The sequence below is a fragment of the Indicator indicator genome, chromosome 4 (genome assembly GCF_027791375.1).
Source record: "Indicator indicator isolate 239-I01 chromosome 4, UM_Iind_1.1, whole genome shotgun sequence".
Taxonomy (NCBI): domain Eukaryota; kingdom Metazoa; phylum Chordata; class Aves; order Piciformes; family Indicatoridae; genus Indicator; species Indicator indicator.
In genome coordinates, this window is record NC_072013.1 from 28,942,521 (window position 1) to 28,964,032 (window position 21,512).

Here is a 21,512-nt window from a genome sequence, read left to right on the forward strand (position 1 = left end):
CAGGGACTTATAGAGGAGGGGTCTCCCCTCAGCCTTCTCAACATGCCAGCCATCCCTAGGAAAAAAACTCAAGCCTTCAACACCAGGGCACTGCATCTCTCAGTGGGAAATCAAATTGTCATCCAAAGCACAACTGGAATCTAGTCAAGAACAAATCAACTGGGAAAGCTCATTAAGAAAGACAAGTTAAACACTTCCCTTATTCTCCTGCTGGAGCCCCAGCCTGTCCCCAGTCACTGGAGGTACACTGGCCTTGTGCTCACCTGGAAGGATGACCAACACCTGAATCACCACCCTGCATCACCTGGTTTCTCATGGCTGACTGGTCACTCAAGAGTTGCACAGACCCAGCCCAAGTGGTCTGGCTGCATACTCAGCTCTGATTACACAGCTGATCCCCAGTATTCTTGAGATTCCCATGTGGCAGTTTGCTAATAAGTTCTCTAATTGCAACAGCCTTAAAAAGCAGGTTGTTTACCATGTCACTCTCCCACACAGATTCCCACACAGCATGGGATGAGCAAGACACTGCTGCAGCAAAGCATCTGTCAAAAAAATAAATTCAGCCTCTGGTATTCCAAGCTTATTGCTACCATGAAGGTATCTGCCAAAAAGCAGCACCCTCTTTTCATCAAGAGTCCCCATCTTGGTCATGGAAATACTCAAGTCCTCAAGTGCTCAGGCTAGCAATCACACTTGGCTTCACTGCACAGCCCATCCTAGGACACTTTTGCAGATGGCATGGGCCTTTGCTGCTCTGCCACGCACCACAGCCCTCCTCATGCCAGAAGATTATTAGGATTTCCCAAGGGCTACAGGCCAGGAGGAGCAGCATGTTCAGAAAACACAGCAGTCCCCAACAACTTCCCATGCAGACAACACTGCTAGAACTGATCTATCTGCCTTCCCCATCTCCTCCCCAACAGAGCTTTGCCCTCGAGATATGTATTTCTCTGCATTTCTGGGATGTCAACAGCAGATGTCCCAAATCCATACAAATACAGCTTTAAAAACATTGGGTGCCAGGTGGAGAAGGTGTTGCTTGCCTTAGCTCAGGATTTGTTTACATATGGGAGGGAAAGGACTGGTTTCACTTGCTCCAGAAGAGCCACCAGTGCCACCAACAAATGAGTGGTCCTTTCTACCAGGTGTAAGAGCAGTTGTAGTAAGTACCTATTTTGCCTCCCCATGGGCTCTCCCATCTCACTTCTCAATTAATGAACAAGCAGACATCAGTGAGTGGAAAGAATGTCACTTTCTTCAGCAGCCTGTGAGAAACACCTAAAACCTGCATCTCTCTTCATTTTTTCCCCCAGTTTCTTAATGGGGAAGTAACACAGCAGGAGGGAATTTGATAAGGCTCAAATGACAGGAGATGAAGCCAGTCTCTGGTCTGATGCTCACAATAATCCTTGCACAGATTTAAACAGTTCTCCCCCAATATGGCACCCTGCCTTCCTTCCTCCACTCCCTGCCACATTGCCATGTTCCAGCCAGATCAGCTCCCAAATCTGGTTTGCCATGCACTCCACAAACTGCTGCATTGGCACAGTGAGGGGTGTGAAAGCAATCTTGGGGGGGGGGGGAATTTAAAAATCAGCTAGACTTTCTTGTGCCTTCCGCAGGGCCCACATCCCTAGCATTCAGGCTCTGCACCCATCCTTACAGCACAGCCCAAAGCTGTGTGTGCTAGCAAACTCAGCTCTGCGTGCCCACCGCTTGGGACACAAGGTGCCTCTCTAACTAAGGTATGTGACAGCCCTCACAGGTAAGTCATCATCTGCCCTTTTAATGCAACACCAGAGCTTTTCTCTGAAGGACTTGTTTTTCTTGCCTTGCATTTATGAGTGAAATACAGCACCAGACTGAGGCCCCAGACTGCTCACCCACCACTTAAATACTCTGAGCTGGGCAGGCTGGAGAAGAGGTAACTGTCTGCTTCGCTGATCTGCAAGTCAGTATCATGAATATATAGGGAGGACAAATTTTAGACACAAAAATTCAGCAATTCCTAATTTTTTGAAGTTTGATTTTTTACATTAGTGATACCTTTCAAATGAAAAGGTTTCTGTTTCTAAGACAATTACCTAAGTTTTCTAAACAAACAGAACTATTCATTGGGAATAAATTCAACCACTGGCAGTGGAGCAGTCTTCAGTCCTGGTTGACCAGCATGGCTGTGCTCTCAGGCACACAGGTCAGTGAGAGAAGAGGGAACTAAGAGAAGAACACTGCACAGAAAAGGACTCTGCTCTGCTATGCAGATCCAGCACAAGTGACAGACACTTGCTCAGTAAGTCTGACAGCTAGACGGCAGAAAAGAGCTGAGATTCTGGGATTAAAACTTGGTTCCACATAACTGCAAGAAACGGACTGTGTTGGTCACAACTCCCACTGCAGCCTTTCCTCATCCTGTGCAGTTCATCTACCATTCGACAGTGCATATTCTCCCATTCCCACCTTCTTTAACCCTTTGAGCTTCTTAAAGCTTATTCCTTACAGCTTCTGCCCACACTCACCCATCATCACCCTCCAGCCCAATCTATTTGGAGTGACCTTTCCCAGTGTTTCCACTGTTCACTGTCCTTGCCCTGTGTCCTATAAGACAGTGCATGGAGAGCAGGACCTTCTTCTGCCTGCCTTCCTCCTGCCTTTGAGCAGCACCCTGGGCCAGTGGTGAGCTCAACCAGAGAGCAGACCTGGCCCAAAACCAACCCTCCTCCACATTTGCTCAGCTCCCTAATCGAGCCAGCCTGTGCAGAACTGGCCCCACACAAGGTCAGCCCAAGGGAAACCAAAGAGCATCTTTTCAGACAGGCAGATTTACATTCAATTATGAAACCATCTCAGTCCTCTCTCTGCAATAGCCTGCAGTATCAGCATCGCCAGGAGGAACAGTCACTGAGGTGGGAACCTGCTCAGTGCAGGTGGTATCCACAGCCCTCAAAGTCACACTGATCTCATGCAGTTTCTCCCAGAAAATCACTAATGGGCAGATTTCCTCTAAGTCAGCAGAAGGTGACAGAGTTGGCAAAGGCCCTCATCCCTCCCACCCTCTCCTCTGCCAAGCTTGAGGTTGCCCTGGCAAAACAACATTAGGATCTCTTTGCTCAAAGCTGTATTTTGATTCAGTCTCTCATTCTGGAAAATTACTGGATCATTTCCAGAAAAGAAGGGTAAAAAAAAAAAAGAAAAAAAGAAAAGAAAAAAACCCACAGCTTTTTCAGCTGACACTGAAGATTAGAAAACTTAATATTTCATGCTGACACACCCAAAACAGGGGTGTATTAACTGTGAGCATGAGGACTTGACTGCAAAAGCATCACTAGAAGACAAGAGCAGCTTCCTACAGCTTTGTGCCAGCTCATGTAAGGCTGAAGACCCCTTTCTGCTGGCCATCAATAAGATCTTGTCTCACTCCAGTGAGATGCAGGAGTCAACTGCCACAATATCCACAACATGTTACAGACCAAAGCTGCTGGTCCTCCTTGTGCCTTTAGGGCCAGAGGGAACTTTGCTCCTCACAAGCCCTAATGATACATGACTACCTTCCAGGTAAACTGAGTTTATTAAGCACTGTGGCACAACATCATCTTGTTACCTCACACACCCTCTCATGCCCAGCAGACCCACTCATGCACCGAGTCCAGCACTGCCCTGTACAGCAGTCAAGTGACAGGGACTGTTGGACGCCTGACAGACTGGTCTGCCAGACAGCCAGACACAAGGAAAACGCTTGCCTGTGGTTGTACCACCTAAATTAGGAGTCTTCTCTAGCATCCACTGTTGACAGATCTGGATATTAAATGGGACACAGTGTAATTTAGGTGAAAGTGATGCTATTAAAAAAAAAAAAAAAAAAAAAGGAAAAAGGTATGAGGGCTTGGGGGTTTTTTTGTTGTTGTTTGTGGGCTGTTTGGGGTTTTTCCATTATTTGTTTGGGGTTGGTTTGGGTTTCTTTTCTCTCCAATTTCTGCTACAGATTTAGAGAGTGACCCTAAGTAAACTACTGGGGCTTTAGGACAGCCCCAGTACTTACTTTGTAAGTCTAGTAACCTTGCAAATTGTGACTAGAGAAATTATGGTGCAGCCATGAGGTGTACTGATGCACATTTCATCCCAGAGGTGCCCCCTCATCTCAGCCCAGGCCATCATCCACATGCCCTTGATCACAATAGCTGCAAAGGGAGATGGCCAGGAAATGGCATCCCCCAACAAAGGCAGACAGCAGCAAAGGAGAAGGCTGCTGTCCTCATCCCCACCATCAAATTACAACCTCCAATGGCTTCATGCTCTGCTTCTTCCAGCCCTCATTTGCCATCCTGCTTCACAGCAACACAAACATCCAATCCAGCACAGTGCTGTCCTCTAAGGCCAAGAATATAAATTTCATCTCCTCTGAGAACCATCGTCACTTCTTCCAGGAATCACATTAAAGAAAAAAAAAAAAAAAAAATCTCTGTTCCTCATTACAGCCAGGAACACTGAAATCCCAGAGCAGATTGCAAGCTTGCATATTTATATCTAGGTTTCAGAGTCCAGACAAAACACAGCCCACTAAGGAAGTACAGTTAACCCTGATATTGCTGTTTGTTGCATTTTTACAGCCTCTGGATACCTACGCAGTCAGGAGATCTCAGCAAGTTGTGAATTACTGCCAGAACTCTCTCAGCATTACACATGCTGCAATAGCTGTGGATCTCAGATGGATCCTTTTCCAAGAAATAAAGGTGGTCTTGTGAATATGGAGAGAGCTGGGGTGCTGCTCACCCTCTGGCTCTGCATCAGTGCTTCCTTAACATTAGGCAAGCCACTTTATTTCCCAGGGTCTAAGTGTTCCAGCAATCAGGAATAAACAGTTTTGTTTGTTTTCACTTGTTGGAATCCCTTTTTCCTGTGAATATTCAGAATTTGCCCCACATGTCTTTTCTTCACAGCTTTGGTTTTGTGTGCATGTTGTTTGTTTGGATTTTTTGTGGTTTGGTTTTCTTTTGTTTGGTTGGTTTGATGTTTGTTTCATTTTTTTGGTTGTCTTTTAATGGAGGAGAGGCATATGTGACATAGAAGAGTGTCAAGGTGCAAAAAATACTGGGGTTCTCTCTGCAATATCAAATTTACGTATTGCATTTCACAGTTTAAGGCTTCATTTAAAACAAAACCAAGCCAAACAACAAATCAATTGCTCACATCCCACCATAAGTAGTAATGTCTCCTGCTGCTCTTTGCCATCTAAGACTTTGGGCTAGGCATTAAAGATTTCCATGTTATCAGACTGTGAACAAAGAATAGTAACACTAACTTTATCCTATTCTGCACCAATATTGCCTATTTGGATCAGAACGTTCTCTGGACAGCATCTGCTGTATGTCCTAAAAATCTCCTGCTTGGGCTAGGAACCCAAAACAGACAGGAAATGATAACATGCCAGTTTTCATTCCTGACTTCCTAAAAACAGGATGAAAACAGTCATATGGCAGTTTAGAGAAGAATGGTAAATGTTGTTTTCTCCCCTCTAAGAACTTAATAATGTACCTGCAGTTTTGTGGCTCAGGAGCTACATTACAGTGCAGAACAACCTTCTGAGCACAAAGCCTGTATATCATCTGAGACTTTAAGGCTACAGATCTTTACTGGTGCCTGAGGAAATACTACTTTTTAAGATAAAACCCACTTCAGGTTATATTAAAAAAAAAAAAAACTAAGAAAAAAGACAACAAAAGACTAAGCGTCTTCACACATAAGAATAAACCACCCCAAACACACAATGTGACAACAGGCAACACCCACTGCACAACAGAGAAGCATTTCCTGCTCTAGAGGCAGGTTCAGGCTTCCTTGCTGCTGCAAAGCCCACCAACATTAAATATTTAGCAATGGGTACTATATCTGCTCTATCAAGTCACTTGGATTTTCAGTATTCTCATTGTTCTATTTCTCACCCAGAACTCAAATCTGTCTTTGTCTTTCCTAACACTGAAATAAAAGAAACAATTGCTACATACCTCACTATGTATGAAATTAAAACTGTACTTCTAGCCAGAATTATAATTTTGAGTGACAATGTTAAAAAAAAAAAAAGAAAGCCAAATTTTAAAAGTTTGAAGCACTGAAATAGAAGCACTTTTATTTTCTACAGGACTTTCTTCATTCATTAATTCAGCCAAACAATCAGCTTTGCTCACAATTAAAAAGAGCAGATAGCAAGAGAGGTGGCAAACTGAGGGCAGAGCAACACACCTTGCCAGCAAAGCTGTGAGGGGACTCAGTTTGCTCTGGGACTCCAATATTGCAAAAGAGAGAGGTGAAAGCTGTCCTTCAGGCACATACCTGGAGACTCTTGGTGTCCAGTGTGATCTTGCTGCAGCAAAACACCCTGATCTATGCATGATCACCTGCTCTTGAATATCTCTGCTAACTTCTCACAGGAGTCCAGAAGCACCAACAAAAGAAGCAGATCACTCAGACTCATTGCAAGACTTTTGACTTCAAATCAATCACCCCTGCCTGAAAAGAAAGCAATCCATGCCTTGCCCTTTCACAACTGTAACTGGTATCCAGCAGCAAAGAGAGACATGTAGTGGAAAACAGGTCTGAATTCAGGCCACCAACTATGCAACACCTGATGAGGCACCCCAATAGCATCACAGTCACTTGCCATGAGCAACACAAGCTCCAAAGATGGAGTCTCCTCGGAGGCATCAGATTGCCTTCAGTCAGAACCAAGGAGTCACAGATGACACCCTGGGAGAGCACAAGGAAATGATACTCAAGAACACCACACTGGAGAACTGCAACAGCCCGCAGTCAATAGTGTCCTGCCAGGGTGCACCCAGAAGCTTTCCAGAAATGCTGAGGAAGATAACCCTACTTGGAAACTGTCCACCTGGAAATGGTTATGGCCAAGGTTAGGAGCAGAGGAACAGCATTAAGGAACTTCAGCAGCACCACCTGTTTTAAAGATTAGCAAAGCGGAATTTTCTTTTAAAGGAGGCTTAAAATATAGTTGAGATCTTGGATTACTTCAGAGATCCTGCAACACACACAGGTCATCACAGGGAGAAAGGGAAGCAGGACACTAAACCACAGCTCCTGCTGTCCCCAGGGCTGGGCAGAGCTAAGCTGTCTTCCAACAGCTATAGCTTTGCTTGGTCATACACACAGTGCACTGCACATGCTCCTGTTCCCAGCTCCTCAGCTGATAGTGTGCCTCACATCCATGGATGAGGAATGTCCACAGCAAAGGCAGACCTCCCAGAAAAGCCACTTCCGTTATTTTAAAAGACGGAAGGGGCAAGGAGAAAAACAAGACAGAATAAAGACATCATTACTGGGAAAAAAAGAACACAAACCACCAAAACAAAAAATCCACACCCAACAACATTACTATGCAGAGTAAAAAGAATAAGGAAATTTTAAAATAAATCATCACTTTGATGACTTGAAAAAATCCCACTGTGTGGTAAGTTGAATAAAGAAACTCAGGCAAGAAGGGATAGGGGGGAAGGAAGAAAAAGAAAAAGTAATTCCTAAGAAATGCCCTGTGTTTGGCAGGCAGAATTCAGTCCTCACCTTCTCTCTAAAACAGCTTGGAATGAAGCAGGTCTTGGATCAGTGAAGGAGATGGCTGGAGAAGAGGGTGCTTCCCTCCACCCCAGATGGGTGCCAGGGCCATCAGGACCCAGCACTGCCAGCAGAGACAGGGTTGTATGGGTAATCTCCTCCCCAGGTAAGGGGATTTTCATTTTAATTTTGCAGTGGTTGTTTTACACAGGAAATGGCAGCTGAATGAGAGGAGATAATACAATCAGATCTAGCTTAGCACAGCAACAAATAGATCCAGCAGAGAAAACAAAGACAGGCAGGGATAATTTTGCTAGATTTCCCTTGCTTCTTATTGCTCCATCCTTTTCTTGAAAAATTACACACGTTTTTAATACATGAAAGAAGAATATTTTCCTGCCTCAAAATAGCAGGTTAACACCGATGGCCAGAAGAGCCACTTGGAAACCTACAAAGAACTCTCTTTCCAACTATATGTTTCCTATCCTGTCCTCATTTTGGTGGCACACAAATGCTTCTATCAGACACGTCAGACCCTCACAAGAGTGCCACCTATCTCCTCCATCCCTGCCATGGATAAGCAAAGCCACATGAAAGACTTTTGGTCCAAAGGACATTTGATCAAGCAAAAAAACCCAGCCACTCCCAAAACTGAAGAAATTGCAAGCTGCCAACAGCCCTGGGATCCTCTGTTTTGTGTAAGCTTTCTAAGGCAACAAAACAATCCAGGCTCAGGTAGACCATTCCAGTGTTTTGTGGTTGGTTGGGGTTTTTTGGTTTGTTTTTTTTTTTCTTCTTTCTAACCCCCCTCTCTTTAGCCACTTTTTAGGCTTTGACTTCACTGAAATTAAATGAGGTGGCTGAGACCCTGTGAAATCAGCTATTCACATAAAAAGAACAACTAGCTTGGGATAAATCCTCTCTGAGATGAGCAACACTTGGCGGTGTGAGAACCAGCAGCAGGCACTGACCCTCCACCTTTTCCTCAGTGGAGCTGTCAGAAACTTTTCAAAGGAAGATGCCCCCCACTGTTCAGACTGATTCTGTAATGTTACCCTTCTGTCCACATGATCCACTGAAAACAGTGAGGTAAGACCTGCTGGACAAAGCATGGGGGTGTCTTGAGGAGCCTGTCTGCAGACACTGCCACATTGCCCTTTTTACCTGCTGGAGTCTGGCTGTTTTTTTTGTATCACCATGTCATCACTGCTAAATCCTCTTCAGAGCAGGAGACACACTGGAGTTACACACTTAACCATTCATGAATCACAAGAAAATGATCTGACATCCTAAAAAAAAAAAAATCATATTCCTTGAAACCCCACATGGGCCTATGTGCTACCCCCAACAGGGTCTAATGCAAACCCAGCTGTTGTTGGATTCCCTGGCTACCCATAGACACACAGAGGGTCAACTGGACTCTGCCAGGTTAGCCATGACTAGCAGGAAGGATGTGGAAGTGGCTGTCTTCCAGATTAGGACAAACAAGTCGGAAGTCACTTTGTGTGTGTGTGCTTTCAACTTGTGAGTTATTCTCAGACTTGTTTAAAAAATTTTTTTCAAACACAACTCTAAGCCTGCATGTTTTCAGAAAAACAACCAATCAACCCACAATGAAACATAACAATAAAACCAAAATAACACATAAAAGCAGAATAAAAAATGATGTTGTCTGTCAAACAGACCTCCCTGATGGATGCCTCCACTATGAAATGACTGGGATAAGTCAGTATCTGGAATCAGGCTTGCCCTGTCTATTCTTGGAAACTGTAAATGTGACCACATATGGAACTAACCAGTCAAGAAAAACCTTAAGAGATGTCTTTGATCTTCCTATTCAGTAAGTCCACACATCTTCAACAATAACTAAGGAAAGAGCAGCAAAATATTTCAACATTTCCCTCTTTCCTCAGAAAGCAGCAGTGGTACAAATATTTAAGCTCTCCATCTCTCACCTTTGAGACCTTATTAGCAATCTTTTAACAGCTTAGCTACTAGCACAAGTTGGAAGAACCCTCTGGATTTATGTTCAAAGCCCACTGACCCTGATCAGCCTGCTTTAAACAGCCAAGCATGATACATTGAATGTGGGATACAAACAGGTCAGAAGAGTTCTTCCCTCTTCCTTTCATTGGCTCTATCACAGGCAATCAAAGCCATTTTCTAATGTCCTTTTCACTCCTAAGAGCCATGGCCTCTGGACCTGCAAAAAGTGCTCCAGACCTCCCTAGCACACCTTTACACTCTCCCTGTTCTCTGATTACAAACAGAAAGCTTTTCCCAAATTGACTTAAAGTAATCTTCATGTTGCCCTGTGGAAGGTACAGGTGTAGGGAGTGTCTCCCTTGAGTAGAAAATGGTCTGTTAATGTTTTATGTATGGATAAATGTGAGAGCAGTTCCTAGACCCCAAAGCTGACACCTGGGCAGAGAACAACATGCACTCCTACTTGACAAATAAAGAACTGAAAGTTGTAGTGATACTATGGAGCCTGCCCAGCTTTACATGGTAAATGAGCTTCACTGGGAAAATGAACTCTAGTGCTCCCTGCCCTGCTGCAGTGCCAGGATGTGATAATCCTCATCATCTCCATCACTTCAAGACATTTCTTAGGAGTCCAAGTCTCCAAGGTTTTCTGTTCATGACTCCCTCCTAACATACCGTCTGTAAGCGGGGTTACACCATGCCCACAGTCCCCAAGACTAAGAGCAGCCCCAGCTGCATACAGGGAAGGACAACTGCAAACCCTGCCACCATGTCCCTGTCCACAGGGCTTAGGGTGCTGCTGTGGAGGACACTGTCCCCCAGCATACCCTTGCTGGGCCCTCAGGTGTGACTCAGCTGATCACTTCTGTAAAGCTCAAATGCTTTAAAGGCCACAGCCATCCTGAGCAGAGTACTCCTGGGGTGTAAACCAAAAGCTTCATCAGCTCCTCTGATGCAGAAGCTCCCTGTCAAGCTGCTGCCCGGGCTCCAGCACACACCAGGCTACTAGCTCAGCACAAGCAAAGCAGCTCCCCCAAAGGGTCCAAGTAAAGCACAAGCTTGTCTTCCAATCTGAATTTGAAAAACAAAGGCAGGGGCACTGACAGGCCTGGACACAAGGTGTGAGGTAAGGGAACTGCCAGGCTTCCTCAGAAGCCTTGAATCAAGCACCCCTCCAGCCCATGTCCCAGTCACATCCAAGATCAGCCACAGCAGGGAGGGCTGCCCATGCTGCTGCCCCCAGCACAGCCTTCATGCTGAGCAATCAGTTCCTGGGGCAGAGAAAGAAAAAGCATTAAAAGTTCAGGTCCCCCATGCTGCAGGTAAGAGATAGTAGAGCAGATCCTGCCTCAATTCTTGGCTTCTGTACAGAAAACACTCCCCAACAAATGCAGCTAAAACAAGTAAGAGCTATGACAAAGAAAATAAGCTTTTCTTGAGCCCCATCCCAAATTTTCTGGGTTCCTTCAGGACAACTCATATCTATGCTCATAGATGGTATCCCAATAAGCAACACAAATTAAAAACATCACACTATAAAAGATAGTTACAAAACAACAAAAATTACATCTGCCTGGATAGTCTTTTTTCAGGGCATCTGTCACACGAAAAACTTCTAAGTTTCCTGTGCAAAGTGAACTTGGGAAACTGAAAAGCACATGAAGTCGATGGGAATCATTATGGAACTGAAATCATCCAGATGTTTTAAACATATTCTGGTTTAGACATGCTCTACACACTCCATAGTTTGCCCTTCAAGAGGCACCCAGGTGAAAAGTACAAGTGACAAAAACAATTCGTTTGAAAGACAACTTCAGATAAATAAACCAGAGCAAGCACAAATCTGCTTTCTGGATCCAAGATCAGAGCAGCAGCAAGCATACACAGCATGAGCTGATACAAACAGCCCTTTCCAGGTTTCTCGTCACTCGAGAAATCTCTGGCGTGCAAGAGCACATGGCCTGGGTGAGGAATGTCATTCACTTATACACCACTTGGAAACTGATGGTAGGAATATACACCAGAGTCCAGCTCCTAATGGAAACAAGCCAAAATAACTCCCTTACCTTCTGTGAAGCTGCCTGTAAGAGTTATGACAACAAACACTTTGCCTTCTGGCTCCAAATCCACCTGAAAAAGTAAAGGAAACATTAGAAGACTCTCTTCCAAGGCAGGATTTTGCAAGATAAATGCTACCAACATTTGACAATATATGAAGGTCTATATATATTACCCATGCATACCCTTATTTCTACACAAAGCCATCAAGCATTCATGGCTCAAATTGTTCAGTACTTCTAGGAAAAAGAAGGAATCATTTTTTCATGGAGCCCTGAATGTAGAACAATCACCATCCTGCTAGAGGAAATAAAGATTCAAGGAAAAAAAGAAAGGAGTAACATAAAACATACAATTCTCTGAAGATCCATGGGCATCTGTTTGGTGAATTATATGCACATTCTCTCCCTATTATTTCTTAGCTGATTGAAATTAAGTCTCTCAAAATATAATCAGTGCTGGGATAAAGTTCAATTTCTTACATAAATCACCTTTTGGCTTTAGCCATAGGAAATAAAGAACTGCTAGTGTTGTTACCTAAGGATCAATTCTCATTTAATCTACATTAGATAGAGATATAAAACTCAATTTTAGGGATCAGAGATTCATTCCAGTGCTGGTCAGTCTGTCCTTGAAAGAAGGTATTTATATTTTGATAAGTGGATTTTTCAATTTTTGTTATGCTTTGGGGTTTTTGTTCACCTGATTTTAGCAAAAACCACAGCTAAGGATCCCTGAAGTTTGAGTCAGGCTGTGGCATAAATTTCACTTTAAAAACCAAAACAACAAACAAACAAGGCACCCCCACCCCACAAACTGCAAGGTTAAAATCAGTGAAGAAGAACTTCACACCTCATGGGTATCAGTAATTTGTGCTGAACAGAAATTCTGAAGAGAGAGCATTCTGGAGGAATGACTCAACACGACTGTTCAAGCCCTCTCTATTCCCGTACAGCCACCTTTGCTTGCTCTGGCAGAAATAGAAGCACATCCTTTACGTCAGAACACTGAGTTTCATCACTGAGGTGCCTGGAATTTAATACACCTTGGTATGCACAGGCTGCAAAGTACAAAACTATTTCCCAGTCCTGAAAGAAAGGACAATGAGCCCAGGTTCCATTTGTTTTCTCGGGCAACACAACATACACTGACAACACTTTGATTCCTCCCCAGTGTTAACAAGTATCACATCACTCAGGTCTCTAATCCTAAGCCTAAACTCCCAGAGCAACAGTGCAGGGACCATCACTAACCAAGCCAACATTTGCCTGTGGTTTTCAAAACCCAGCCACACACCAACTGTTCCTTTTAAGAGGGTAGCATTATGCTAAAAAGAAAGCTGAACTCTATCTAAGGAAGAAGCCAAATAGGACAGAAAGTATCTGCATAGCTGAAAACAAGGGAAGAAACTGTCTAAGGTGGGCTTACTCTGCACTGTTAAGGTAGAGCAGAGATCACTGCTGGCACCTCTGCTCCTAGGGATGCTAAATGCAGCTTCACTAACAGGAGCCAACAGAAAGCATCATTTAGGGTAAGTGAGGAGGAAGCAGAGACAGCACACACCACCACCATACATTTCCACAGCCTGTGATTTGTTCCAGAAGTAAAAAAATTGGGGGGTTTAATTCTTGGGAATTTGCTAGCATGAGCAGACCAATTAATTTTCAGAGAACGGCTGAGATAACATCCTAGTCCCACAACTCCAGCTACTGTCCAAAAGTGACACAGCTCTATTGACAGGATACCAAACTGGGAATGTAGAACTACTTAGGAAAATACTATCAAAATGTTGATATTTTGGGTACTGTATTTTCCACTAAAAACAAAAACCCACAAACAAATCCATCTAATGGAAAATTTAAACTAAATATTTAGATTTGAGTCAATACCAACTTTCATATCTCCTTGGGCTGCTTTCTACACTGGCTTTAAGAGGCTGTGCTTCAATAGCCCTCTCTCTCCATTTAATATGGAAGAGAGTCCCCCAAAAAAACACTTAAACTCCAGTGATATCATGCATCATTTTTGCCTAAATTTCAGTTCACTGGAGAGATACACAGCTTGGTAAAGACATAGTCTTCAACAACAAAAACCACATATAATATTTTATATATATAGAGAGAGAGTCACTCAAATTGATTAATGGGATATCAATAGTTCTGATTTCATGGTAAAATCCTTACTTAAGTTTTCCAAATCACTCTACAGTCCTAACCATTTCTCTATCAATCTCCATACATAGCCATATGTTAGATTCCTGCCTTAACTTCCACAAAGAGGATCCTTCTTCCCTTCTTCTGACAGTCTCCAGTGGGATAGAGTATATCCTGCACTAGTTTTAATAGCAAAGGCTTCTCAAGACAAAAGCACTTTGACCGAGGAGATGCAACAAAAACTTCATCCACTTTCAACACAGCACAAACAAAAATTGGTCCAGACTCTGTGGCACACCTTGCTCTCCATCTCTGCAAATGGGATTCCTCTGCTCAGGAGAGCAAAGTCTCACAAAACAAACACAAAATAAACCTGAAAATAACATCAGGAGATTTATGAGAGTTATAAAACAGTCTCTCACCCCTCCAGGCTCCAAAATTAAAAACCAGTCAAATCCCCTACACCAACTAAGCAGCTGTGATCACATCATACCATAGTTCAAGGGTACCCCAATAATGAGAATCTAGCTACACTCAAAATCTTCTCATGGCACATGTATGCAACACATAATGAAAAATTACAGCTGAAAGGCTCCAAAACCAGAATTGAAGCCCCAGCATGGCAGGAGCTGCTGAAATTTTGGCACACCACTGGATGCAAACCGATAGTGAAATCATGTCCTATACAGGGTTAAATCAGACAGTGTTTCTCTGATAATTTTAATTCCATTGTATCTTAACAGACCACTGATAAAAGTCTAGTTTTTGGACCTGCTGTGACCTCCTTTAAAGGTGAGATTTGACCAGCTAAGCATCAGCCAATGCAATATTTGAGATCAAATCCCAGATATGTAGAACACACCTGAGACAGAAAATAATCTCTGACCTAGAAAGCTAAAGGGAAAACGTTTGACCATAGACCTGCCCTCTCATGAATTTGCCCTCAAATGACTGAGCAGCTCCCAGACAGCAACACTCACCTGACTGGATGTACTTCCTCTCATCATTGCACATATCACCATCCCCCAGCCACACAACATGGAGGGGCCTCGTGCTGGTAGCTGTTAACTGCTGTGAGCTGCTCACACTTGCTGGACAACAACCCATGAGGCAGCAGATAGATGCTCACAGGCTGAGCTGGCATGCACACCAAGCAGCTTGCTAAGCACAGTCCCCAGGGATAACCTCAGCCGTCCTTGCAGCTTAGCTCCCCACATTCCTGCCCCAGCTTTACACCTTCATAAGAGTCTTCAGGCTTTGCAATACAGCTATGGCACATGATTTGGGATAGCTTTACCCACCCAGCAAACAACTGCAGCTACATTTCAGCATGTAGAAATACACCCTCAACCATCTGAAAACAGATGTCCGCAAATGAGAAGTGGGGCACCCTACTTCTCCCTCAAAAGAAGGAACTCCTAACATAAGCCCTTCTTCAATCTCTTCAGCCACTAAAGAACTTTTGTCACTATCACCTACTTTCACAGACCGAGAGGACTTACCACTATGCTGTGTTATTTAAGAAAATTTGAACACTTCAAAAGGAAGCAGCAGCCAAAAGACTGGTCTTCCATCCATGAAAGGGATAACCTTATCTAGCAACAGCTGGCTGGTGGCCCAGGCCTTGACTGCTCCTCAGCAAGGCTACAGTGATGTTGGTACCTCCCAGCATCAGTGAACACCCTCAGGATCCAGCCTCAGAACACTGCGGGTGTAACACAGGCACCATGCATACGCCAAGTTTCTTTCTCACTTTCTTTCCCAGCATTGACTGCGGCTGCTTAAAGGCAAACCCTGATGTTTTCACAGAGAAGCAGGGCCCACAGTCTTCTTGACAGAATTATTACAGTCCAACTGCAATCAGTTTGGCCAGCAATGCAACTGATATTGATCTTCTTTCTCTGAGAAAGCAGGAGAGGCTCAGAAACTCCATAGCCTGAAGGCAGCACAGATGATATTAAGGGGGAGCTCCTACATAGTAATGCAGGAGATAAGCAATACAGGAATGTAAACATCTGTATGTATTAATATTCAAAGAGTAGTAAGTACAGAGAAAAGCTTCCAAATGCCAAGATGTATTTGACATGGGGTAACATCTTGTAGGCAATTGCAGAATTCTCCCTGGAAGGTTTTGTATCAGAGCAAGAGATGTGACACAGTGGAAAAAGTGCTGCTGTAGTGGGAGAAGCAAAGAAGTAGTCTGAATTTATACACATACATGATATTGCAAATTCCATGAGGTACACTGACCCCTGAATAAATCAACTAAACTAGGGGTGTGCAGCACCATACCACTGGTGCACATAGCTGTAAACAGCAATCACCCTTCCCTTTCTCCAGTGCTTTCATCCTCAGCCTGGTTCCCCAGAGAACAACTGGGAGAAAAAACATCGACTTTCTGGCTGTTTTAGAGGTAACTTGGCCAAGTTTTAGCTAACTGGGAGAGGGAAGTGTGCTTATCAGTGAAATAAAGCTTTTAATCACTGCCCTCCTCTAGGTCAAGGAAGAGGAAGACAGCACGTGCCTCCACAGCACAAAGGGTGGGCAATATTAACAGTTGGAGCTCAGGAACCTCCTTTGTATCTGTAAGAGCAACACAGGATTTTGGCCCTGAGCTAAGCAAACACTCCTGTTGAACTTCGCAGCCATACCTAAGAGAAAACAAACACTGGAGGATTTTGGCAAGCAAGCGGGGAACGAGCAGGTAAGGACTGATGAGTTCAGCCACAGTTACACTTCTACTGTGAGATGCACCACTCGGACAGCAAGGCTGCACACGGGACTGAGGAGGACTTCACTCAATTCAAATCACTCACATGGTGCCCCATGCCTGAACTTGCTGAGATGGAGCAGCTCTGGCTGACTTCAAAGGCGGCTGCGAGAGATCCGTTTCCCACAAGGAGGGGCCCCAGCCAACCATCTCACACACCTTCTCCAGAAAAGGACTGTACTAACGTCACTCCTGACAACTAGGTGGGTGTTATCTACTCACCTTCTCTGCACTACAAAAAAAAAAAAAAAAAGACAAAAACAAAAAAAAAATTAGTTTGGGAGAGCCCAAGGGAACAGATGCAGGGAGAACAATACAGGGCTCCTAAATCATATGCATTCACACTATAATAAGAACTGGTTGCATGTGATTCATCAATGGAAGAGGGTTGGAAAACAAATTCAGAAGGAGGGTAATCTCTCAGGCAACATATCAACACCCAGCTGAAGCATACGCTGAACTTGAAGAGCAGGTATAGTCAGTCAGCTTCTAAGAGAGCCTGGCATGCCTCTGAACAACTCACTGTGGATGAGAAGAGGCAGATCCATAGGGTGGTTGCCTGACCATGAGTCGCCTACTCTCCAATACAGAGACACGGTGAACAAGGCTGACCTCCAGAATGAAGAAGCCTCTTCAATACTGCATTGGGCATGAACATTAATGTTCACAAACACAAGCTCACAAGATTTCTTCCTCCCTTCCCCACAACAGATAAATCCAGTCTGGCAAGCCTGATCTGAAGTACACTGAAATCAGTGGGAATCTTTTTATTGTCTTTGGATCAGACACAAAAGACGACTGCACTTACCCTGGAGCCCAGAAGATCCTTTCTCCTATTGCTGCTCTGTCCTTTTCTTCCCTGCAGGCACAATTAATAAGTATCCTAGAAGTACAACCTTTTTCAATGCTGACATGGCTTCAAAAACAGAACAAGCCAGACACTTGCAGTGAATGAAGCAAATATAAAAGCTACCTGGGGAGTTAATTAGCTTAAACAAGTAGCTATATCTTTTGACTTCCTACACAATTTTTAAATTTAATTAAGAAAACTGCATATGTAATCAGTCACTTGCAGAGGCAATTCCCAAGGCCTTGTTCAGTAGAAAGTCTGGATCAGGGTAAAGCTGTTTTTTCACATGCCTCTAGTTATTTAGTTTTTTCTTGTTTAAGCTCCTAACAGATCATACAATAGTGACTTATTTACAGTCTTTCGCTTTCTCTGCTTGAACTTTGCAAGCAAAAATTAAAAAGACAGTTTCAAACCATCACATTATGGAAGGTCAGATCTTCCTGTATTTTAATAAGTAGCACCTCCACCCGAGCATGCTTTGCTGGACAGGTCAAGCAACAACTTTCTCAACTAAATACATGGTGTCTGGATTAATCAGACCATCTTGTACATTTTGAGGCTGACAATCACCTGCCTATCAGGTCAAGCACCTTTGAAAAATCCTTAGGGTTCTTTAGTACAAAGGGGATTTTGCATTTCCAGACTAACAGATTAATTTTTCCTACAAATGCACAGCATTCAGTTTTTAAGATTCAAATCAGTGTGGCCTTAAAAATGAAAATAAAAAAACTGAGTGACATCTTCTCCTTCCTGAAAAGTAATCTGTACCTCAGCTGCCAAGACCAGATGAGGGCAGTTTCTCAATGGCCCATGGCAAGGTCCATGCATGGAACACCCTAGGAAATGCTATTTGGTGAATGGCAGCGACCCCATCCCTTGTCCCATCTGAGCTTTGAATCTGGGGTGCTGCCAAACAGAAGCAATTCCATCCTCACGCCAAGCTTTAGTTTGGATGCCAGGTCTCAAACACAGAGTAAGCACAGGGTGGCACAATACTGTGGAAGGGCTGCCAATCCAACCTCCACATCCATGCACAGAGAGAAATTCACAGAACAAAGCCCTTGCAGCACACTGACTCCAGCTGCAGATGCATAGTTAGATCAAGAGAGAATGCCTGCTTCCCGGGAGGTCAGCCTGGCCATCTCCTGTTAGGGAACAAAGGCTCAAAACTTCTCCCTCCTGCTAGTGATGGTAACTGTCAAAGTTTCAGGGGGAAAAAGAAACCTTCCCAACAACAATTACTGCTGTGAGTTTAACACTCTGGAGGTAAATGCACAAATGGGCGGAAAGTAAGTCTCTCCTGTAATTCCTACAACCAGTTATTCCAGCTATTACTGCAATATTGTCATTCTAATTTTTTGTTCCAAGACAGCTGTTTAAAATATTACTTTTGTTTTCAGTCAAGCCCCATAATTATAAGCTGTGCACCAGCCATGAACAATCATGCGTAACTAATGACTCTTGGCCAATCCTGCACTCTTTAATCAATTTTAGTCTGGTTTCAACCAAGAGATTACCCACCTCAACAAGAGATTTGCTCAGATAGAAAGATCAAGGGCTGCAACAAGATTTATCTATCCTGTGAAAATACCTGCCACAAAAACCTACTTGAAGTGCTACAAATAAAATATAGACAAAAAAGAAAGTTTCAAATCTTCAAACTCGTGAAATTTTCAAAAGCATGAGCCAAAGCGTGCTCCTATTGAGTTACACCAACTTATATTGCTTTTGAGAAATTCCACCTCTAAAACAGTGAATGATTTATGAGTAATAGTTGCAGGTGGCTGCTCTATAGCATATTTTTAAAAGGTAGGGTTATAAAATTAAAAGTTTTAAAAAAAAAAAAAGGAAAAAAAGAGGGACACAATTGGTTCAGGGTCTATTATATTTTTGTTTTCCTTATACATTTTAAAGAAAAACAGCTACTCTCTGGAGAGATTTCTGAACTCTTTTTTCCTAAGTTACATGGCAGGGGGAGGGAATCCAACTGCCCATTTATCAGCCTGTCCATACCAAAGTTTCTCAAAGACAAGGCATTGACTCCAAAAGTACAAGTGCTGACCAAGAACCTGTTCCTTCAGAAATTTAAATGAAATTCGAATGAAACAGGGCATAAGAGAGAGTCCAAGAATCTCAAGCACACAGTGGAGTACGAAACAGAAGAGGGTTTCTATCCACAACTCCAAAACAAGCATGAGGCTAGAAATAACTAGGGTGGTAACCCTGAAAGATGACCAGACCTGAGCAGCAAGAGCGTCATTTCTGAGGGCAGAGAACATGCCACGCATGGGACAATTCTGCAAACTAGCCACAAACAGCAAAGCCAGTGCTGAAACTCCCACCTCACAGCCTTCCCCTCTCAATTCAATGTGGCAGTTTTTTGTCAACCCTCCCCAGCCAGGCCCTTGGGTCAGGGAGGAAGGTGACCTCACTGTCAGCAGCTCTTGAACCAGTGCACACAGCTTGAGCTCACCACAGGCGTCTCTGCAATTGCCGGGGTACAGCCATGTTGCAGTGTGTGGCTTCCTGTCCCACACAGCTCCTGCAGCAATCTGCTGTGGCCAGAAAGCTCCTGTGCAGTGAGGCGATGTATGCTGGTGGAGCAGCCTTACCATGATAGAGACCCCTGGAAGACCAAGGTTTTCCCTTTTGGGCAAAGCCTTGGGGAACAGATAGGAGAAAGGCAGCAAAAAACCTTCTCTGAACCAACCTCACACCCAGGAGACATCTAATCACAGGCATCTCTGCTTTGTTTTCCCACCTGGTTGACAAATGGGATCTCATTTGCTCTAGTTACTGTGCATGGTGACCGGGGGAGATGACAGGCAGCGAGCAAAAGCTGCTCTGACTGCAGAGAGCAGGGGCAGGACACCACATCCTGGAGGGCCTCTCAACACCTCCATGCCACCTCCCGCCACCACCTTCCCACAGCCTGTACATAGATCGTGTGAAACCACAATTGCATGGGCAGAACACATTCTGCTTTTCCCGACAACACACACATAAAAGCAGAGATAAGCTGTGCTGCACACAAATTATTAAACATATAAGATCACAGGATCAGTCAGGGTTGGAAGGGACCACAAGGATCATCTAGTTCCAACCCCCTTGCCATGGGCAGGGATGCCTCATCATCTCTTGCTTTATAACACTGTGCCAAATATCACCATGTCCAGCTCATCACTGGATTTTCCTCCCAACTCCTCTTGCCTTCATCATACAGCTTTTTTTTTTTTCTCCACAGACTACTTTAATTTCCTACCAGGCAGATAGTGACATCAGTGCAGGACCACTAAATTAAACCATGAGAAATGCAAGTATTAATTTTCTGCTGTTTGACTACTTGATTAGAGCAAATACGCCCATCCACCCATTCAGTAGTTGGTATCAGGCTATTGGCTTTGCATATGCAAGGTATGGAAATCTGCCTGCAAAACACCTATATATTTGGTGCAGGTAAGAGCGGTTCAGAGTGGGACAGAGTCTCTGCTTTTGAGAGGACTTACGAGCCTTCACAAACACAAGAATCTTCTAGTTCCATTCAATGAACAATAACAAAAGGTCAATAAACCTCAACAACCAGTTGTTACCAAAAAACCAAAAATATTTCAACAGTTATAGAGCCTGTTGCTCATTGCACTCTGGACGATGCTGACAGCTCACGTTTTGGGTCTCTCACCAAGTACATGATGTGCGGTAAATGCTGCTTTCTAAGATCTTTTGAGTTCTGATGATGATCAACAAAGGTATTTTTCATCACACATTAACTCAATATAACTTGGCAGAAAAACCAGGAAATTGTGCCAGTTTTGCTGTTTACAGCAGTAAAGAAATAAATCACTGAGGGATGCAAAGCAGGCAAGTTGGTAGCACTTCCTGTTTGGAAGCTTTCCAAGAGCCACGGCAATGAGTAAAGCACTAACTAGCTGAGTAAAACAGTAGCTCAGCTTCACGTTGATGCAATGCTCCTCAACAAGGAAAGAGCAGGGGAACGCTAGCAAGTGCTAGCAAGGGAGCTGATGTACCAGCCAGTGCATACCAGAGACCTAGGTTTTACCCAGAGAGAAACAGAACACACACCAAGTGAAATACAGAACAAGAAACAAAAAGATTGGGCAGAGAAGTAATAACAATG

At 43.8% G+C, this 21,512-nt stretch overlaps 1 protein-coding gene across 1 annotated transcript in view; it reads right to left on the reverse strand.

The window, feature by feature from the left end:
- Positions 1-21,512, reverse strand: part of PRKCH (protein kinase C eta) — a 119,031-nt gene that overhangs the window by 80,006 nt on the left and 17,513 nt on the right. The window contains exon 2 of the mRNA XM_054380670.1: positions 11,613-11,676. Within this exon, the coding sequence (XP_054236645.1) occupies positions 11,613-11,676 (64 nt within the window). The remainder of the gene's footprint in view (positions 1-11,612; positions 11,677-21,512) is intronic.